Source organism: Sciurus carolinensis, chromosome 12 (assembly GCF_902686445.1).
Source record: "Sciurus carolinensis chromosome 12, mSciCar1.2, whole genome shotgun sequence".
Taxonomy (NCBI): Eukaryota; Metazoa; Chordata; class Mammalia; order Rodentia; family Sciuridae; genus Sciurus; species Sciurus carolinensis.
Genome location: NC_062224.1, coordinates 91,120,834 through 91,142,934, shown reverse-complemented (window position 1 = coordinate 91,142,934; position 22,101 = coordinate 91,120,834). Strand labels below are relative to the sequence as shown.

At 32.7% G+C, this 22,101-nt stretch overlaps 1 protein-coding gene across 1 annotated transcript in view; it reads right to left on the bottom strand.

Moving 5' to 3' along the window:
• LOC124961705 (potassium channel subfamily T member 2-like) overlaps nt 1-22,101 on the bottom strand; it is a 354,530-nt gene that overhangs the window by 114,979 nt on the left and 217,450 nt on the right. The window contains 1 exon segment of the mRNA XM_047520608.1: nt 13,114-13,222. Coding sequence (XP_047376564.1) covers nt 13,114-13,222 — 109 coding nt within the window.

Below are 22,101 nucleotides of genomic sequence, written 5' to 3'. Positions count from 1 at the left end.
TTTTGTTTGTGGGTTTATTTGGTAAGGACCCTTTTATTCCCTCAAAATTAAGAAAATACAGTTATTCTACAATCATCTCAACAAAAATTGTAGTTAATTTTTCTAGAAATTAAAAACTAGGGCTGGGATCGTGACTTGTGGTACAGCACTAGCCTCATACATGTGAGGCCATGGGTTCAATCCTCAGCACCACTTCTGAATAAATGAATAAAATAAAGGCATTGTGTTCATGTATAATAAAAATAAATAAATGATCAGACTATATCCATAGTATTCTGTTCCTTTAAACCATCACTACAACCCTTTTACAATCCTTCAATATTTTCCAAAACTATTACTTACAGTTCTCTACTTTCGAAATAGATCTCTTTTAATGTATTTTTGTCCTCATTTACTGAAATTCTCCTTGCTTCCAAAATATATACTTGCTTCTCCTTTCAAATGATATTGTCTTTACTTTCTAAAGAAACTGTTTACTAGTGAATATGAAAAACCAAATCTTCCCTATGAAACCCAAATTATTGCATTACAACTAGAAGTAGTAGCTTTCCTTTTAACTGGATATATTCCCCTTGCTTCATTTTGCATGCCAACTTTTAGCAATTAACAAGTCACATGTCAAAATTCTGACTATGAGACACAGGAATATTAAATGGATCCTATTCTCTTTTAATATGATTTTTTAAATGGCAGGTTTCACCTTAGAGTGAGCGGAGAGGGAATTTGGCTATTTAGTGTGGGCCTTCACAAATATCTGAATCCAGAGGGGTGAACTGCAACTCCAAATTATCTGCTAGTGTATACCTCAGACATTTTTAAAAATTTCTTTTGGGAAAATTTTTATATTTACCCAGTAATAAATTTCTGACTAGACACAAATACCAGGACATGGTACTGTAGAGAATGGAAGAGTGAAGACTCCTTGTTCTACATTCAGAACTTTAATTAATCTTTGCTCTCTTTTTGTAGGAATCTTGCACCCCAGAGTCTTACTGGAGACTGGCGTTTACCCAACTCCATCACCTCCTAAGAATATTCTGAGATGGGGGCTTTGCCAGAAAAGTTTTATTTACTTTTCACCTCTCAGAAATTCATTGAAATCTCCCACTCCTTCCACTTATTTTTCACTGATGAAAGCTTATGATTCTTTATTTCTTTGTGATTATTCCAATGGAGTCTCATGAGAGAAAGCAGATATATGCATGTGGGTCATAAAATACTTTGAATTACAAGCTTCAAAGAATCCTCTTTAGAACATTCTTTACTTCCTTTAACTGTTCACTGAATACCTACATTGTGGAAAGAACTATGGAATGTATAAAATGTACAAGACATGTTTTCTACCTTAAATTAAATTATAATACAATTACAATTCCAAAAAATAAACACTTGAAATGTAACAATATATGCTCTGGCAGAATCTAAAAAATTATATGCAAGTTCCTAGAAGGAAGAAATCGCATGAAATTGGGGAGTTTAAAAAATGTTCATGAGGAGCTAGATTTTTTGATTTAACAAAATCTTCTAGGAAAGTAGAAGAAATGAATTCAAGGCAGAGGGAATCACATTAAAAAAAGATGTAGAAGGCGGAAACTACAAAGTATATTTAGGATCATGTTATTTGGAGAACATGCTATATATATAAGAGGAGATAAGGATACAAAAATAAGTTAGTACTACAGAATGGAGAGTTTAAAAAAAATAAAACGGAAATATTTAGATCTAATTTGATAGTGAAGGCTGGGCTATTAAAGGCTGTCCTAGCAGAGGACTGCCAAGCCAGAGCAGTAAACAGATTTCTCAAAATATGCTTAATAGAAAAATCCTTTTGCTGGATCTTGTAATAAGCAAGCTTAAGAAAATATGTCTTAGGTAGTCATACTGATTTTAAGAAACACCTAATAAAATTCCTTTCTGCAGACTTTCAGAACATATTAGCTTATAGAAAAGAAAAATAAGAGTAAATGGAAGACATGTACCATGTTTCTTTTGTAAGTACCTTCATTCAGGTCTCCAGTCTTGTAGTACTTTTTTGTTTCATTTGTGTTTTTGTTTTTTGGCCATGGAAGAAATGGAGAAAGAACTACCCGGAATGCACAGACAATATCATCTCTTTTAATGTCCCCATAGAATCAGCAGAAGTATTTACACAGTAAAATCAAAAATAATTTGGTTGGTAGAGTGCTTGCCTTGCAAGCACAAGGCCCTGGGTTCGATCCCCAGCACTGCAAAAAAACAAAACAAAACAAAATCAAAAATAATTTGTAGAACAATGTGTCCTGGTAGAACCCATGATATCTCCCAGGTTCACAGGTGTTAGAGGCTGAATTGGGTTTATCCATGATTCTCATATGGAAGCACCAACCCACAGACTTCAGAATTGACTGCATTTGGAGATAGGGCCTCTAAAGAGATGGTTAAGTCAAAATTGAACTTAGAGTGAGCCTGGATGCAACCTAACATGTGTCCTCATAAGAAGAGGAAATTTGGCCACACCAAAGACATCAGGGGATATGGATGCACAGAGAAAGTGCCATGTGAAGTCACAGCAAGAATTCAACCATCAGCAAGCCAAGGAGAAAGTTTCAGGAGAAACCGAACACTGACCTAGGACTGCTAGCCTCTGAACTGTGAGAAAATAAATTTCTATTGTTTAAGCTTCCCAGTTTGTGGTATTTTTGTGTGATAGTCCTAACACACTAATAGTATGGCCAAGAAATCCATGACATTTAGAACAGAGTAAGGTGAGATCAAAAAGTTTTAGAAGACCAAGTGTGAAAAATTGTATAGTTTCTTTCTTTTTTGGCAGCACTCGGGATTGAATCCAGGGCCTCACACATGCTAGGCAAGTGCTTACCACTGAGCCACATGGCCAACAATTGTGTAGTTTCTTGACACAGTGAAAGTCACACCCCTTGGTAGAAGGGATGGAAAGAATATGGAGTGGAAATATGAAAAAGGCTTTTTCATGTAATTTGGGAGTCTTTGGAAGTTCCCTATTCCTTCCCAAGTTGTAGTTTCCTGAACAGCAGCCGAAGTTTAGGCATGAAGCAGGATAAGGAACTGACTGATGCACAGAGATGACATTCACCATAGCACTCCCCCCCACACACACACACATATACAAACAGAAGAAGAAGATGAATCTTGCATAGAAGGTTTCTACATTTCCCCTGGGTCCAGTACTGAGCTAATGTATGAGCCCCAGGGTTCACCTGAGGGAGCTCAAGAAGACACCGGAGTGATGTAACTGAACAGCCTGTTAGAGGTGACTCAGAGGCAAATGGATCTCACTGGGTTCATTCAAAAAAAAAGATCTGATGATTACCCTCAGAACAACCAGTGCAGGCAACGTATGTAAGGCTCACTTGGAAGCTGGCTACAGAAGACATCAGCTGTTGAAACCAGTAGAGTAGCTGATAGCAACACTTTCTATCTGAGAAGTACATGAGACCAAAAGGAAGCAGGGAGCCATTATGCAGCCAGACACGGCATTTGATAAAGGATATCTGTCCACCTTCCTGCTTTTAGAAGGTCACGTGGTTGCTAGGGATATGGGGCACTGAGGGGGGGGGGGGAAGATGCTGTGGGGTTTGGAAAAGTCTGTTAATAATTTCAAATATGATGCAAACCACTAAAAGCACACAAAAATCCATTAATGAAATCAGAGGTTCAGATTTTAAGAAGTTATATCAAAAATAGTTCAGGTTTTATACACCAAGTGACAACTATTGATCTAGAGCTATCAAACATATTAAAACTTTAAATTGTGTGTGCCTGTGTTTCACTAGGAGGAGAAATCAAAGTGCCTCTCGTCTTCACTGGTACTCTATTTTATCCACCTACAGAAGGAGGGTGACTGAACTAGATTTGCCAGATTACAAAATATAGTCCTCTGTCACAGTTTTTGAGTGTGAAACTTCCAAGGGAGCTAAAGATAGCTCATTTGAGCATGCTCTCCCACCCGTTTTTTTTTTTTTTTTTTTTTTTTTCCTTTTCCTTTCTGGCAGTCAGAGTGGTAATTATAATCCCTATTACTTTTGAGAAACTTTCTCTTCCACCCACATGACAGCTGATTCCCTGGGCCCTCTGTGACGAGCTCAGGACTGAAGGGAGAGAAAAATCTCCCTCTTTTTCTCTCCGTACCTCCTTCCTTGCTTCTCTTCCTAGTGGTTTTTTTTTTTTTTTTTTGAATCCTTTTTCTGGTGTCAGTAGACACTGGATTTTCCTTTTCTTTCATCACAGTGTTTAAAACCAGAGACTCTGTGAATGTTAGGTTACAATAACAAGGGAGGACTCATGGCGAATTTTCATCTGAAGTCACTGACCTATGGGTCTGGGAAGAACTGGGGGCTTCTGCCAAGTGTGGCCCAGATCCACACTTAAGTGGTGCCTCGGATGTGGGTTCCAGGATGTGGGGTGCAGCACGGTGTCCTGTTGCCTTTGTTTTGCCTTGGTCTTTGTCTTCTCTAACCACATGTTTTTCTTAACTCTTTTCCTGGGAGGAGTCTCCCAGTCACAATACTATCTAAAACTATGTAAAACTTCCTCGAATGAAGCTGAGTAAAATGTTGGAAAACAAAATTATAAATTCCTCTTGCTCATCTTTCAGTACCTTAGTATTGAAAAGCATCAATTATATTTCAGAAGCACCCAATAGAGGTGCACCTGACGTTTCCTTATAAATAGAAATGCTGGTGGGAATACCAAAGAAGCTATGTGGTGTCTTTAGTGCATCGGGGAAAGGGTTACGTGAGTAACGTGTCTTTTATTGGTGATACTGGCCTTGATTCCTTATTTAAGGTGCTATTTGTCAGGCTTCTCTCCTAAAAGTTAGAATTTTTGCCTTCATAGTTAATAAATATCTTAGCAAGTTATGTCAAGGCTGTACAATTATTCTGGTTCTCCTTAAATTTTCACATGCTAATATTAGTAGTACCCATTGGGGGAATCCCATAGTGTTTGTTTAATGGTGACTGACTTAATATTTTCTTTTTTCTTCTACATTTCTTTTTTAATTTGAATTCTTCAGTAAGAAAAAGTGATCCCTTTTCTCCCATTTATTTGTTACATTGTTTACCAGTGTGGAATCCTGGGTACTTATTTTATTTTATGGGTTAAAATATAATGTTCTCATTAATTATTTTGTAGCTCAAATTGTTCCATCCTTGCCACTAGGAACTCCTTTGGCCTGGTTTCTTGTGTCATTTTGGCAAGACCCACACTAATATGAGAAATTCCTTACTTTCTAGAACTACAAAATTTTCCAGGTTACCTTCATATTTTGCCTACAACAGTCTTGCAATCCACCAACATTCCAAAGAGCTCTGGTTCCTTTTATTGGAGTCTGATATTTAATAATCGATTTCTAATGGTTAAGTGTGTTCACTGTTAGTGGTATGACACTGTTTCTAGGTTACCTCAGAAACACAGTCAGGAATTTATGTAACATATTGTACCAGATGCACACAGATACAGATCTATATTAATGTATCTATTGTGTTTTCTGCATTAAAATCATGAATTTATAGTGACTCCAGTCTCACCCACGAAACTACCAAAGATTGGAGAAAGCTAAAAGATAAATATAAATAAAGTTTGGGATACTGGATAAGATTGTGGAATAGTAAGTATACATTAATAGAGAAACTGAATAAATTCAAATAAGTTCAACAACTTAGTCAATGGTTGCACCAATGTTAAATCTTCTTTTGTTAATTGCACTATGATTACAAAAGGTAAAAATATTAGAAGCTATAATGGAAAGGATATGTTTCAACTATTATTCTTCTTTTTTATGTCAAAAATTAATTCAAATAAAATGTTGAAAAATAAAGACAGTGTTTAGCATAGTATTTCTCAATCTTCCTTGAGTATTATTTCCAGGACAAGTATCAACATCCATCCAAATGGTAATTCTACCATAGAACACAAATTTGGCAATTGTATAAAATAAAAGAACCACAATTTATATACCACACATAAAAATTAATTATGTTGTATTTTGGCTTAATGTGTTTCCACTGCACTTACAAATTTTGCAAAACTATTATGCAATGTTTGGTAAATAATTATTTGACAGAGCCTAAAATTCACTCAAGTTTAAGTACTCATGATAGAATATTGAACACAATGATCTCTCTTTAACTTTACAAATGCTTTGCATTTGGTAGAAGTATAGTAAAAGTTGTAAGACTAAAGAAAAATCTATGGATTTCTGGTGTTCTTCATTCTTTCTTCCATTTTTTAAGATACCAAATACTTTGAAAACAAGGAATGGAATTTAATAGTTAATGTTACACTTTAAATTTCTTTTTTTGCAAAAAAAATTGCAGAAATACCCAAATCTGCTGTTTGATCCCATTGATGAAAATAACATACTTGACCAGTAAGTTAATGAAGGGCTTCTTTTGAAATAACCACCCCTGAGGAACATATTTACAAATTACTGCTTCTTAAAATTGATTCTGGTAAAATATAAAAGTCACTTTTGCTTACCTTTATTTTAGCATATATTTGTGAAATGTAACATTGTTTCCCTATCTTTTATTCACTGAAAATACCTAAAATATATATTGGTATTGAATAACAGCTTATTAATACTTGAAACCTTCTTTGTTTTTGGTCTTATAAATCAAAATAAATTTTTTCAGCAACCAATGTACTAATATCTTATCATTGTCTTAATCTATTATTATTTGCCTACATTTATAGAAGTTAACCATTAATCTGTTACCTTTCTGATCCTATCTTCTACATTTTCAAATAAAGTTGTATCATTTAAGTTCTTTTAAATAACTTTTGTTTACTTGAATTCTTATTGTAATTCAGGCTCACACAAACTCTCCAATGGTTGCTCTAAACATATATAGGTTTCAAGAATTTCATACTTCCTGTAACTCAATTTGACTTTCTTCTATGAAATAATAATATATAACTTGAGAATAAAAAGGTTCAACTAGGCAGGTATATAAGCCATCTTTTTCAAAACATATTTAGTCCTATTTTTTGTAATACTTAAGATAGTGACTTAAAAGATTAGCCATGGTGAAAATATATGTCATTACCATTAATACTTGGGAGCATTCAAATATCTACTTTCTCATTAATGTCACTGTTCAAAAACAGCTAAGAAAGTAGCTAACATTTATTCTAATGTGATTGTGATAATTGCCATATTTTGGTACAAGCCCATAAATATTCTGATTTAGATATAAAATACACATGTGTAAGACATAGGACTTTTCCCACTCATCCTAAATCAACATATGGTTCTAGAATTCCCACTTTGTCTTTAAAACATCTCTTCTGCCTCCTTCCACCTTGTCCAATTTGACAAAAAATTAGAAAATTGATTTTGATGCATATTAGAGCTTCATAGAGCCAATGACAGAAGTAAAGACCACCTACTATGGTAGGGCATGGCCACATTATCCTCAAGAACTCTCTGGCTTGACTTCATACAGCTTTGTTACTTTAAGTGTTATTCCTAATCTGAAGAGATCCAAATTTATGTGTTTATTGATATCTTCAGTGTAGACTTCCCTTTTATTTCCAGACTACATACTGGTCAAAATTTGGGGAGTATAATAAATATCTTAAACTTAACATATCCAAGATTAAAGGAAAAATGTTCACTGCAGTCTTCTGTATTATAGTAAATCACAATTCTATTTTGGTTACTCAGTTCAAAAATTTGCTATTATCCTAGATCCTTCTCTTTTTGTCCCTGCCTCCTATATTCAATCAGTCAACAAATCTGACTTTCTCTTCCCTCTTCTGTTCCAGCTACACTGAACTACTTGCTTGTTCCTCAAATGATCAGATGTGCTTTCCTGCATCTCAGAGTTTTTGCTTTTACTTCTGCCTGGAAGACTCATATCATAGATATCTACATAGTCACTACTTTAATTTGGTCAAGTCACTGATCCAATAGCAACTCTCTGAGGAGTTCAAATATGACTATATCATTTAAAACGTGACCTACTGTCACATCCTTGCACTCCACCATTACATTTCTCTATTTTCCCTATAGCACTATGGCCTTCTGAAATATTGTATATGTTTTACATATTTATTTTGATGTATTACACATCTCATTATTTAGAAAGAAAGTTCCTTGAGAAGAGGGATTTTTTTTTTCCTGTTGTATTCCTCATTGTATCTACAACATCTGGAGTGATTCTGTTGCAGAGTAGACATTCAATAAATACTGGAAAAATGAACACAAGAAAGTAATGGATTGGTTAAAAATTATTATCTCAATGTTTCGTTGAAGTTATTGAGAATCAAATAGAACATGTAATTGCTCAATATTAGTTGGGTTTAGCAGTTAGTGAGTCAACCATTTTTGTCTGCCAAAATTGGTGTTCTTCCCTCTTTGCCACATTTCCTCCCTAAATTTATGAGTTCCATTTGCAGCATGAACAATAAAAAACAGGAATTTCATTTGTGATTATGAAATGTGGTTTCCAAAGAGTCTGATTTTAATTTTTTGCTTTTATAAGTTTCTGAATGGTACATTTTATAATAATAATCTACCTGGTTTTGTTTTTGAAAGGTAACATATTAAAAATTCAGGTAAAGGAGTATCAAAAGTAATCATAATATAAAAGTATAGTGCAAATATACTTAATATTTCTTTATTTTAATAGTGCCAGTTTGTGTCATCAGATCTGACCAGCAATGATAATAGTATTCACATGTAAAATTCACATGTAAAACTTAGTCTAACACAGTTATCTGTATGATTCAATATACCTCTTGCTAAGATTCTTTGATTTACCTTTTCATCCCTAGGACATATAGCCTAATGATTTAAGAAGAGAAAATATTCAATTCTACATAAATGTGTGCATGTTGTATAGGCATAAATACATTTTTTAATTTGAAACTATTTACATTGCTAACAGATGTAATTAGAATCAAGTCCATATTTTAACACACAAATATTGCTGTTTCTTTAATGCAAAATGTTTCCTTAATGTAAAATTGGAAAGCACTTTTTCTATCGTACATATTTAATTTTAATAATAATTATTTCTCTGTCAGAATGACAAAAACTATACTGACTATTCAAAAAATCTATTTTTTTTTTTTTTTTTTTTTTTTTTTTTTTTTGTGGAGCTGGGGATTGAACCCAGGGTCTTGTGCTTGTGAGGCAAGCATTCTACCAACTGAGCTATATCCCCAACCCTTCAAAAATCTTTCATAAGCTATTTCTCCCCTGTCTTTCTCTACTAAAGAAGATTGAACTCTAAAATACCTGATGTCTCGGAATTGTTTGAATGAACATTAACCATGTGACATGGTTCTGGCCAATTAGACACCATTAGATAGATGAAAGGACCTGAGTGAACTTTATGGAAAGTTTTAAATAGCCTCAGTTGGCCCTAGTTTGCCCCTTTACCATTCTCCCTTCTTCCCACAAAGAAGGAAAATAGCCTGACTCAGAGTTGCCATTTTGTAGACCCATTGTCCCACAGCCTATAATAATTTTGTCTAAAAAATAAACTTATGCTTACCTTTTAAAAATAATCACTAAGTACATCAAATTGTGAACTGAATTAACAACAAGATACACCAGCATCAAGAGCATTCAACACTCAAATGTCAATAGATCTAAGAAATGAATGGGAAAATGTGAAGCTTTAAAATACACTCCATGAATTTAAAAAAAAAAAACAAAAAAAAAACAGTCATTTGAAGTCAGGTGAAAACTACTCTGTGATTTATAGATCAAATGGAATTGGAATGAGCATGTAAAGATGTAGGAAAATAAAATGTAAGAGCTTAAGTGTACCAGTGAACCTCGGATGCTATATCTGAGTACTGGCTAAGTTGCTAGAAGGACTTCAAAATATGATTGAAATTTTTAAAAAGTGTGTATTCCTCTTACATAAAAGAACAGAAGAATGCAATTCATCATTAATATGTGTGATTTATAGGTATTCCCATTTCCACCTGCAAAAAGACAAGAAGAAATAAGAAATGATGAAAATAATTGAGAATTTAAAACTGTCTTATTCTGGGGCAGAAGAAGGTATTCCATTATTACACAGACCTAAGGCAGGTCTGCCGCTAGAAGGTTTGATCTTTTGATCTCCAAGACTTGATGTGTTTGTCTAATTTGTTTGTTTCATAATTCATGTTTATTTTCTTTACCTACAACCTGCACATTAATTTATTTTAAAAATGTATTTTAAAAAGATAGTACTTTAGGTTTTAGATTATACTTATTTCTACACTTGTTAAATTTAATGTCTTAAATTATCTTTTTTCACTTTGTATCAACCAAGCAACTCCAATTGCTTGTGAATATCAATTACTATTGATGCAAAATACAATTTATTAGACAGTGAAGTGGTAAAATTATTTTTAAATGTAGAAATCTGAATATTATCATATAGATATATTTTCAATTAGTGTTTCAATTTTTGCATCAGACTATTCCTAGACCATTCAACATTTTTCCCAATGTACTACTTTACTTAGTTCCCATGTTAGTTCTGATTATTAAATCAGTATATTTGAGCTCTTAATTTTTGCAGATGCTCAAAGGCTAAATTATAAACATGTTCTGTTAAGAGAATCTTGATTCAATTAATGCTTAAGAGATTTGATAAAATTACTTGTGTCCAACAATATTCTTAATAAACAAATGTTAAGTGATCTGTTTTGATGATTTTTATACTCAAGTGATGGTACAGATCTGAGAAGGAAGTTGTATCTAGAATATATGAAGAATTCTTATACTCTATAACCAAAAAATTTTAGAAAATGAAAATGGACAAAGGATACAAATCAAGTTTTTCTTCAAAGAAAATATAACATTATATCTTCTTTATGTGGCAAAAAAACATAAAATAATGCTCAGTACTATTAGTCATCAGAGAATGCAAGTGAGGACCGCAGCAACATTTTCATACCCACAAAGATGCTCATAATCAAAAAGGAAAGTAATAAGTGTTGCTGAAGATGGAGAGGAAAATGGAACCCTGATAAATTTTGGTAAGAATATTAGAACCCTGATAAATTTCGTATTTGGAAAGCATTTTACCAGTTCTTAAAAGAGAATAAGCAGAGCGACCACAGACTCAGTAATTCCACGCCTAGGCATACATACCCGAGAAAAATGAAAGTATATGTCCACACAAAAAAGTTCCACAAATGTTAACAGCAGCTCAACTGATATTCTTCAACTGATGAATAAAAAATGAAATCTGACATACCTATGCAGCAGAATAATAGTCAATTATAAAACATAATGAAGTATGAATGCATAGTACAATATAGATGAACTTTTAAAATATGCCAAGTGAAAGAAGCCAGACTAAAAAAAAAAAAAACAATGCATATTATATGATTTCATCTAGGTGTAATGTCCAGAAGGGGCAAATCTATAGAAACAGAGGATTAAGAATTGCCTAGGACTGAAAGATTTGGAGGAAAAGGCTAAAGGTTAGGTTTGTTTATGGGGTTCTGGAAATAAATAGTGATGATGCTTGAAAAATTCCATGAATACACAAAAATAGTTCATACTTTAGTGGGTGAATTATACTATGTGAATAAATTTTAATAAAGCTCTAAAAAGAAAGTCATTATAGTGGGCCATCATATTTTCTGCAGCACAGATGTGAAATATATTTCCAAATTAATCTTACCTAAAAGAAGTGCTTAATTATACAACAACAATGTATTTGACATCATTTTTTTAATAAGGAAAAATTCATGAGTATATTGAGGTAAATTTATTCTAAGGACCCAAAATTCTGCTTTAACTTATGTCAACTACAATCTTTCTTACAGTTAGTATTTTGTCAATAAATAATACTTACTAGTCATTGCACAATGTAATTTAACTTCAGTCTATGAGAAATGGGAGTGTGAAATATTATCAATGGGCCTTGATTTATCATTTAAATGTGACATTGAAATTGATTGAGATAGTTGTATTTTTCTGTAATAAAGATGGTATCAGAAAACAAGGAATACATGTGATGAGTGCTATTATTGTTCAATTAATTGGTGTCAAAATAGTTTTTAGGACTTTATTTAAAATTGAATCAAAATGTTAACAACTTTTTGCAAACAAGCAGCAATGTCATTCTTAATTCTGTCACAAGCTTTCTATTGCTGGAATTAAAGGCTTGTGAAAATACAGAATAGAAATGTTACTATTCAGAATTTGAGAGATTGATCCTGGGAAACTCATCCTTTCCCAAAAGAATAGAAATGCAATTAGAGGTAAGATAGAAAAGTCCATTCTAAAATAGCTCTGGGCACTTATTATTTTCATAGTAACTTACTCCATCTAGTACTTAATATAAAGAAGGAATTTTCCTTGTCCTGGATCTATTTGTCTTCATTTAAATAACTATCAATTTAAAGAGTAATGACCACAAATACAAATTAGAATTTATAAGGAAAATCAGCATTTTGTGCAAAATACTGTTAGAAATATGAAAAAGTATAAAATGCAGTGTAACATTCATCTCTTTAAGTAAGAACAGTATTTTGTTTCTTTTATTTCCTTTGATCATCCAAGTCAAACTGTATATTATAAAACTATCAAAGTAAATAAATAATAATGTAAAAGTTCTAATGATATAACTTTCTCTGAGCTACCTAGAAATTTCATATAAAAATAACTTATTATGCATTAACTAATTTTATAAAATTACTTTTAAATAATAATAATTAAAACTTTAAGATAAAAAATCTAAGGAAGAAAAAAATTGACCTTGTGTTCTTATACTAATGACTGTAACCATCTCCTTTCTAAAATTTTACTTGTATAACTTGTACTCTTTTATTCTTAAAATAGAAACCATGCCCATATTCTAGACCTAACAAATGATTTAGAGACTTAGAATTTAAGATGCAACAAGTTATCTAAAGATTACTGAAAAAAATCTAATCACTATCAACTTTCTGTGCATCGTGGATGCCTGAACATGTCTATTAGATGAAAATCATTCCCACAAACACAGATATAGGTACATATCTCACTATATATATTGGGTTTTTTAATAGTTGTAAAACACACAACTGCACTTATATTATTTTTAATAAAATTTTAAATACATTATCTTAAAGAAAAAATATACTTACTGCCCTCTAGAGGTATGAACCAGTAGTGTAATAAGTGTAGATGTTGCTGGGCATATACAGTTTAAAGCTAACATGGCGTATTTAAATTCTTCTTCACAAACAACATGATCTGTTTGAAATAAAATAGGTAAATTAGAATAATTTACCTTGGGAGAGTAATATTTTAAATATGAAAACTAAAACAATAAATAATATGGCAAAAGGTTGCAATATGAACATAATTGTTTCAGAGATGTTTTTACATGTGCAATTTTATTTCCCCGGAAATGTTTCCTAAGAGAGAGTTCCAGAGAGTGAGTTAAGTGACTGGGAGTGGGGAGGCCATGAGGGTCTAACCGTAATTCTTACTTAAAACTGGCAACTTTAGGTACAGGGCTTAATCTTCTTATACCTCATGTATACAAGTAGGTGAGTTGTAGCTGTTTTAGGTGCAATTGAGAAAATGTATCAAATAATTTGTAAAGTCTAGTTAGTTCTAATGATTTTATAGCATGAAATACAACAGTATTGATTTAAAACAAAATTGATTTACCAAATTCATAACCACACAGTATTAGTTTTAGTAGTTATTAAAAGATGTGATAGATAATTGCCTAGCACAGAAATAATAGATTTCATACTATGTAAGCAACAACAGTATCAATCAATAAAAATTAATGCTACAATAAATTGAAGGTATGCTTTAATCTCAAGACCTAAGGGTCATAAACTCAAAAGATGGTAAGTTCAAGCCAGGAAAGATAATAAGTGGTAGATAAAATTTAATGACCTAAAACAATACAGAATGCTGGAGAGGGTGGCACATGGGAGGGTGCAGGCTGCATCTCTATAGGGGATGAGGTCACTCAGCCCAGGCATATTTTGTCAAAATGCAACCAAGTCTCAAGATGCCAAATATTTGATTTTCCACGGGATTTTTTATTTTGAAAACCAAAAACATATCCTCCCTTTCCAAATAAGCAATTATAGCTGGTATTGTAAATAAAGTCATTGTTAAGACTCTAAGAAAATGCATATCCTTAAGCAGCAGACAGTAGTTTTAGTTATTAAAAACAGAAGACTGAAGTTGTTAGCCAGATCTATAAAATGAACACAAAGCACCATACAATTCAGGAAGAAACAAGAAAGGGTTACTTGGAAAATAGTTGAGCAAATGCAATGGCTATGTAAATATTATACTTAGTCTGCTTTTTATAATCTATCATATGAAATAGCCCATTTCGGGGCTGAGGTTGTGGCTCAAAGGCAGAGTGCTCACCTAGCATGTATGAGGCACTGAGTTCGATCCTTAGCACCACATAAAATAAATAAAATAAAGGTATTGTGTTCACCTACAACTAAAAAAAAAAATTAGAAAAAAGAAATAGCCTATTTTTATATAACTTTAATTGCCTTATTTTAAATATTATTGTCTATTATATTTCATGAAGGAAATTATATACTATAGTTACATCTCAGGATTACACTCCAAAATATCAAGGGTCTCCTAATAATCTCAACGTCTCTCTCTTTCTATCCTAATCAATATATTACAATGATCTTTAAGGAAAACTTTTAAGAATATATAAATATAATAATTAATGCAGGAAAGGTTAGCAGATTCTAAATCCAATTTTGAGTTGTAGAGAAGGATATCAAATAGTTGCAAAAGAATAGTGCATTTAAACCATCATTTCAATATTTCTAAAAATAATTTTTGAGTGAGTAACCCAATCTGTGAAAAAAAGTAACAAATCTGCTAAATGCAGAATGCTACTACAGTGGACTCTTACAATAGCAATCCATAGGGAACTCATAGATTTCAAACCAAAAATGGAAACATACGAACTAAGAAAAATATATAATTTGTTATAACACAGATCAGATTGGCAGCAGGGGTTGGGGTACCAGGTATTGAACCCACAGGTGCTTAACCACTGAGTCACATCCCCAGCCCTCTATATTTTTTTTTTACTTTGAGAGGTCTCATTAAGTTGCTTAGGCCCTTGCTAAATTGTTGAGACTGGATTTGAATTAGAGATCTGTCTGCCTCAGACTAGGGAGTTGTTGGGATTACAGATGTGTTCCGCCATGCTGGCTACAAAACAGAAATTTAAAAAATCGACTGTAACAGAACATTTGGAAGGTATGAGTAGCATATAGGAAATGCCACATGTAATTATTAACTTCCCTTTCTATGATGCATAAACTGTATCTTTTCCAGCAGAAGAACACTAAAAAAATATGTTGCTTATGAGATACTTTGAAAATATTTTATCTTAATTTCTTCCTTCCATAGTTAACAAGAAATATATTTGGTCCTTTCCTTTTCCTTTATTTCAATAAACATGTGCATCTGAGTGTGGGAACGGATAGCCGTGGGAAGACTGTGTTGTGTTGCAGCATAGTTTTCCAAAAACTGTACTAATCTGTATTTTATTCATATAATCAGTAGAAACTGGAAGGAAGGAAAAAAACTAGTAAATTTCAGGTAGTCATTTTTGTATTTGCCTACATCTTGTCTTACGGTTGTGTAAAAGTTTTGTGATATGCATCCGCTTTTAAAAATGAAAGCACAAACTCTCACTATAGGCAGCAATTTTGTGCATGAACAAATATATGGCTGTACTGATTTAGAGTAAAATACTGAATTATCTGGGGACATAACTGTGATGTAAATAGAGAGAAATTTAACACTGTTTAGCAATGTTTGTATATCATTAATGAATTTAAGATATTTGATTATATTATCAGTGTCAGCATTGGTCTTTGACACATAATTACTGGTAGAAACATCTATCTCTTCACTGTGTTTTCTTGGGTATTCACACTTAAGCATTTACATATTGAAAAACAAGTTTCTCTTTTATTAATCATTTCCCCCTAATTCTCCTTCATATTATAAATAGACTGTTACATTGTCTTAAATTTGCATGTATAGTTATATTTGCTGAGTTTTATTGCAAAATTGTAAATGAAATGCTGCAAAATATTTATCGTAAAAAGAAAACATTGGGTTGAATAGAATGAAAACCACTGTCCTAGGTACATGAGTTAATATATAATTATCATGAAATTCCTTGTCAAACAATAAAATCAGTATTCATTCAGTTAAAAAATCTATTTAATCTCTATGGATGGCAAACACAAGGAAAGGACTAAGAGAGAATATTCAATTGGATAATAATCTTCATTAGCATATGTTACAAAAAGCCCAAATTCAATTTGCAAAATAGAATTGATTATATCTTTAGAGCTCTCCTTTCAGGTCTAAATGTATCCTTCCCAGTGGGACATTTTTTTTAATACCAACCACTAACCTATAGAGTGAATTTTAAAAAATGAATTGAAAATATTCTTTTATACTACATTGCCCCTCATTTCCCAGTGCCATATGACAGTCAGAGTTTATTCATTCATTAAAGTCATCTCTCTCTCTCTATCTCCCCTTCCACTCTCACTAGTTACTACAGGCTTGTCCATAATTCCTAAAATCATCAGATTACACAATATTTTTTCAGATATTAGGAAAGCAAAATGCCTTACTGATCAAATACAATACAATATATCTAGGGAGTAATCTGATCTTTAAAATATATATATATATATATATATATATATATATATATTTGCATTTAAAAATGGAAATATTTGTACTAACTGGAAAAATAGAAGATTAAATAGTCCTCTTAACAGTTCAATGCTAAGCCTGCCATAGATGATTTCAAGTCAGTACACGTTTATCACAAAACCAAACATGAATAAAAACGTTTTCATTTTTTTTAAGTTTTCTGGTTTTTTTTTATTTTTGTTTTTGTTTTAAAGCTGCTAAAGAATAGTGGACTCAAATAGTCTCTAGGCTGATGCAAAACTTCTTAATAGGTCTTCATGTCTTCCAGCTCTCCAACATCCCAGCATTATCCCTCAAAAATTGAGTTTTCCAATACATTTGCCATTAACCCCTTAAGGATTTAATAAATTAAAGTTAAAAACAAGTAAAAGTTCATTTCCTCCCTCACACTGGTCACATTTCAAGAGCTCAGTAATACTTGTGGCCACAGGTTATAATATTAGACAATTCCAGAGATTTCCATTATCTCCAACAGTTCTACTGAATAGCATTGCTGGTGCTATGCTACTGGACTAATGATCTTTCATAACTTATAAATACACAGGAAATATTTGTAATGTATCATAATACCAGCGGAGAAGACAATGTATCATGATAATAGAAGAGAAAGCAGAACAGGTATAAAGGAGGTAGCTGGTTAAATATGTTAATGGAAGTTTATGGGAGTTACATTTTCCTTCTTATGGCTCTATTTCTTTAGTAAAATAGATAATAAAATTATAATTATGGAGGAGGTTGATGATGAATGGTTGCAGTTTATCTTTTGCTTACTTATTTTATTTACATTAGCTACATTCAAGTGCATGGAAGTTTACATGAAGAAGAGGGAAAATTAGATTTAACAAGGTTTTACTTTTGATGAAGTACAACTAACAGAGTCAAAAAATCTTAGGGTGAAATTAAAGGCATGGATTATAATGGTGTACTATGGAATCTAAGGATAAAAAGGGGAAGTTAGAAAAGGTAGTAGATGTAAACAATGGAATACTATTTACCCATAAAACAAATATGATTCTGCCATTTAAAACAACATGAATGGAACTGAAATCATTATGCTTAGTGAAATAAGTCAGGAAGAGAAAGACAAGCATCACATGATCTCACTCACATAAGAATTCTGTGAAAGCTGATTTCATGGAAGTTGAGAGTAGAATTGAATTGTTACCAGAGGCCAGGAAGACTAGTGATCTTTCATAACTTGTAATATATGCAGGAAATATTTGTAATGTATCATAATAACAGAAGAGAAGGCATAATGTATCATGATAACAGGAGAGAAAGCAGAACAGGGTATAAAAGGAGAGGGATGGCAAAAGGTTGATCGATGAATACTAAGTTACTAATATACACAATTCTTATGCTTGCATGTATCAGTTAAAAATAAATTTTAAAGAAATAAGGGAAATTGGGACCTGTAGGTATGAAGTCTAAAAGTTTGAGAGGAAAAATGAATTTTAAATTCAATATGACAAGGTAGTTGAAATTCTGTAATACAGAGTGAACTGGAAAGATAGTGGGGGGTAGTCAGAGAGAGAGAGAGACACTACAATTGGGAATGATAGAAGATTCAAACTTACTGGAAAAGACATGATCTAGGGTATGGCTCTGGAAGTGATTGTTTAGATACAGGGGGTGATAACACTAAAAGGAGAGAATTTACAGAAACATGAATCTAGGGCTTTAAAGAGTCATTTTCATGGATATCAATTACATCAAATAAATGACCAAGCAGTGTTGGGAAGAGTGACAGTGAGTTAGCCCATTTTCAGATTCATCAATTACTTATGTTTCCTTTTTTGAGACATTTCAAGCTAGAACTGTAATTTTTATCTAATAATTTGCCAACCGAAAATAGAAGACAAATTCATTTAAAATTTAAGAATTATATGAATGCATAAAGCAAAAATAATTCCATGAAAGACAGTGTTATTTCCCCCTACTATCCATTTTCTCCTTTGTATGCAGAAACCATCTATAGAGATGTGACTACAAGAGATAGCTGGAAAGGGCAAGAATTACCAATGGGCATTTGGTGGTTCTAGTGCTATCTAGAGATGATCTATGGTAAGAATCAATCACCTTGTAAGCAGAGAAAAGGGAAGAGAGCTCTTAAGTAGGACATTGTTTACTTGCAATCAGAAACCTAATCAAGAATCCAGATATCTGGACACTTGCAAAACTGAAAAAGTGAGCCAGATCCTAAATAGAAGGAGATGACACTTTTTTCACAGCCTCTGATAAGAGTCCTCACTTTAAGACTTCGCAGCCAGAACAAAGCCAGACCTGTAGCCAGGGTCTGATTAAAGTGCTATGTTGCCTTCTCGCCCAAAACCTGTTTTAGATGATGTCAATAGAGCCACCATTACAACTGAGAGGGAGATGTGAGCAGGGCAACAAAATCCAGATTTAAAGGAAGTTCTTAGAAAACAGTTTTGTGCACATTTACTGAAGCAGAAAGGACTGGTAAAATTCCATTCCAACTTCATCTACAGTGATGGCTCTAGAGAGTAGTCAGCAAACCAAGCAGTTACTCTCCAAGAGTAGAATTGGGATAATAAACACATTTATGACACTGCTTTGGAGGGCTCTTGAGTCATGTGCCACAGGACATACGATGGATCAATGACTCCCATTCTTCCCTTCTCCAAAAACCAATACTTAATTACAGTTAATTTGCTCTACTATTATATATCCATATAGGGTGGCAATAGTGGGGAATGTCTAGAAAATATATCGATTGTGTATGTTGTCAGATTATTAGGAACTAATCTGACAATATTATCTAGATATCCTGCACATTGAACCAGATGCAGCTTTTGATGGTACCGAAGTATTTTTCTTAGGGAATGGGTGAGTGTTTACAATATAATTATTATTTAACTTGTGCATGGACACTTAAGAGGCCAAAGACTGGAACTGTGCCTGATACTATCTTCTCTGGTTTCTACTTTCTTCATTTTAGTAAAATAGGTTTTTATTTCACCTCATCCCACAACAATTTAGCTGGATGCACAGCCTCTGTTGTAGGATTGTGCTTCTTGATTTCCCTTTTAGACAGAGGTGGTCACATGACTAGGATTTGCCTGATGGGCTGTCCTCAAACTGTGCAACTTCAGAATTAATTTTTGTAGACAAAGCTACTTTGCCTAAACTCTTTCCTTTTTTCTGGGAATACCACATATGTGGTTAAAAAATACAGTCAAAAAAAAAAAAAGGATAAATCATTATCAAATACAAAATGTGTCCATTTTTTATGGTTTAAAATTTCCCCCTTTTGTTGAAGAAAGCATTATCTATCCAAAAGTACACACATTTTATCTTGTATTTCCTCCCTATCTTTTAAGGTTTCTATTGGTTTTTATTTCAAGCTCTCTCCTCTACTGCTGGTTGATAACGCGCAACACATGAGAGGAAACGGTGTCACCACGGAGTGTGTTAGGCCAGGGGCAGGATTTATGATGTCTCTGAGCCTAACTTGTCTTGTCTCTGAAATATGATTAACAATGGCACCTACTTTATAAGTTTTCTTTTGAAAAAATATGTAGACAATTAGCATAAAATGCTAACCAGAATTCTAAAGTAGTATGTATCATCACAAGCATGTATTACTAAAAAAATTTTTAAAAGATAGATTTCAATAAACTCTCTTGGATCAATGTCAACCACACATTTTAAAAACGCCAGTGGCAAAACAATATAATATTATTACAAGGTTGTAATTAAAACAATCTCATTTTATAAAAATGCTCAATTTTGCATGAATACTCACATGTGTTCCTGAATTTCTGAATAAGTCCTGAAATTCATCTGTAGGTGCTATAGTTTGGATCTTAAGTGACCTGCAAAGGTCCATGTGTTAAAGACATGGTCCCCAGCTTGTCACTAAAGGTACTTGGAAGAACCTATAAGAGGTAAAGTTTAATGGGAGGTCTTTGAGTACTAGGGGCATGCCTGTAAGGGGATTGTAGGACTTAGGTCTCTTCTACTTTCTCTTTTTTGTTTCATGGATAAGGTGAGAATGTTTCTTCCCCCACCACACGCTCCTACCATGATAATGTTACCTCGCCCAAATCGACAGGCCCAGCCCATAATGAACTGAAATCACCAAAAACTGTAAGACAAAATAATTATTTTCTTTCAAAGTTGATTATCTCAGTTATTTGTTATCATGATGAGAAGCTGACAATAATAGTAAGGATGAGCATGAAACTGTTAATAGAAACTACTTTGATGGACAGTGAAAAATTTTACAGGGATATGACTTTCAATATAGTATTATTGTGTAAGATTTTTGGTTTCTTTTTATTCTTTTCAATTTAAACATTTTTCAAACACTTAAAATTAAAGATATGAATTTATGCAAACAAATTCATTATTTTAAGTGCCTTTTACTTTTGGAAAAATAAAATTGGTAATTTTTAACAAGTCAGAATATGTATTCAAAAGTCTTTTTCACATTCATGTCTTCACGGCAGTATTTTCTGAGCTTTTGTATGATTTAAAGTGTGACAAGCTTGTTCCACACAGTTGCTAGGTAACAGTTCTTTGGAAAGCAGTAAACAGTGGAACATGCACTAAGCCAATCCAGTCCTAGGTTTTGATTTACAGACATCAAATATCCGTTAGAAAAGACCTTGTGAAGAGAAACACAAACCAGGGTCAATTTTAAAAACTGAACATTATTCATTTTAATTTTATGGGGGAAAGTTTATTACATTGGCTAAATGAACAAATTATGTTGTAATATCTCTCATATGTCCTTTGCTTATTAGGTTCTGTATGTAAGCATGAGTGAGTTGATCACTATGAAAATCGCCTCTTTTTCTTAATATGAGAATAGATACCATGTAGCAAGCAAGTCATTTTTATTTTGATCCTACTGTCTGAATCAATAAAATAGCCTATCTCCATGCATATGTGTGTGCACACATGTGTGTGCAAGCATATATATATGTGCATATATCAGAGATTTTGCCTGAAGTAGGCATTCAATCATTAAATGGCTAAGAGAACATTTGAGCAAACATTTAAAAGCTATTTAGTTTCACAAGAACTAAATGTAAGAAGACTTTTTAAACATACAGTATCCAACCCAGTGTGAGATTAGCAACTCTATAAAATAGATATTTTGTATCAGTAATACTTTGTGTAGAAAGCATGTTTTTATTTTCCTAATTGCCCAAATACTTATTTTAATGCTATAATTTTTGATGTATCATACTAATCAAGTTTGTAAAAGGGGAGATAAATTTCCTGCATCCTAGAGCAAAACAGCCTTAATTTCATTATCATCTCTTTCTTTTATATTTCTTAGTAAAACATATCAGTCTTAATATTTTTGAAAAGTTATTTTCTTCAGAACTCCAATTCTTTGGGTT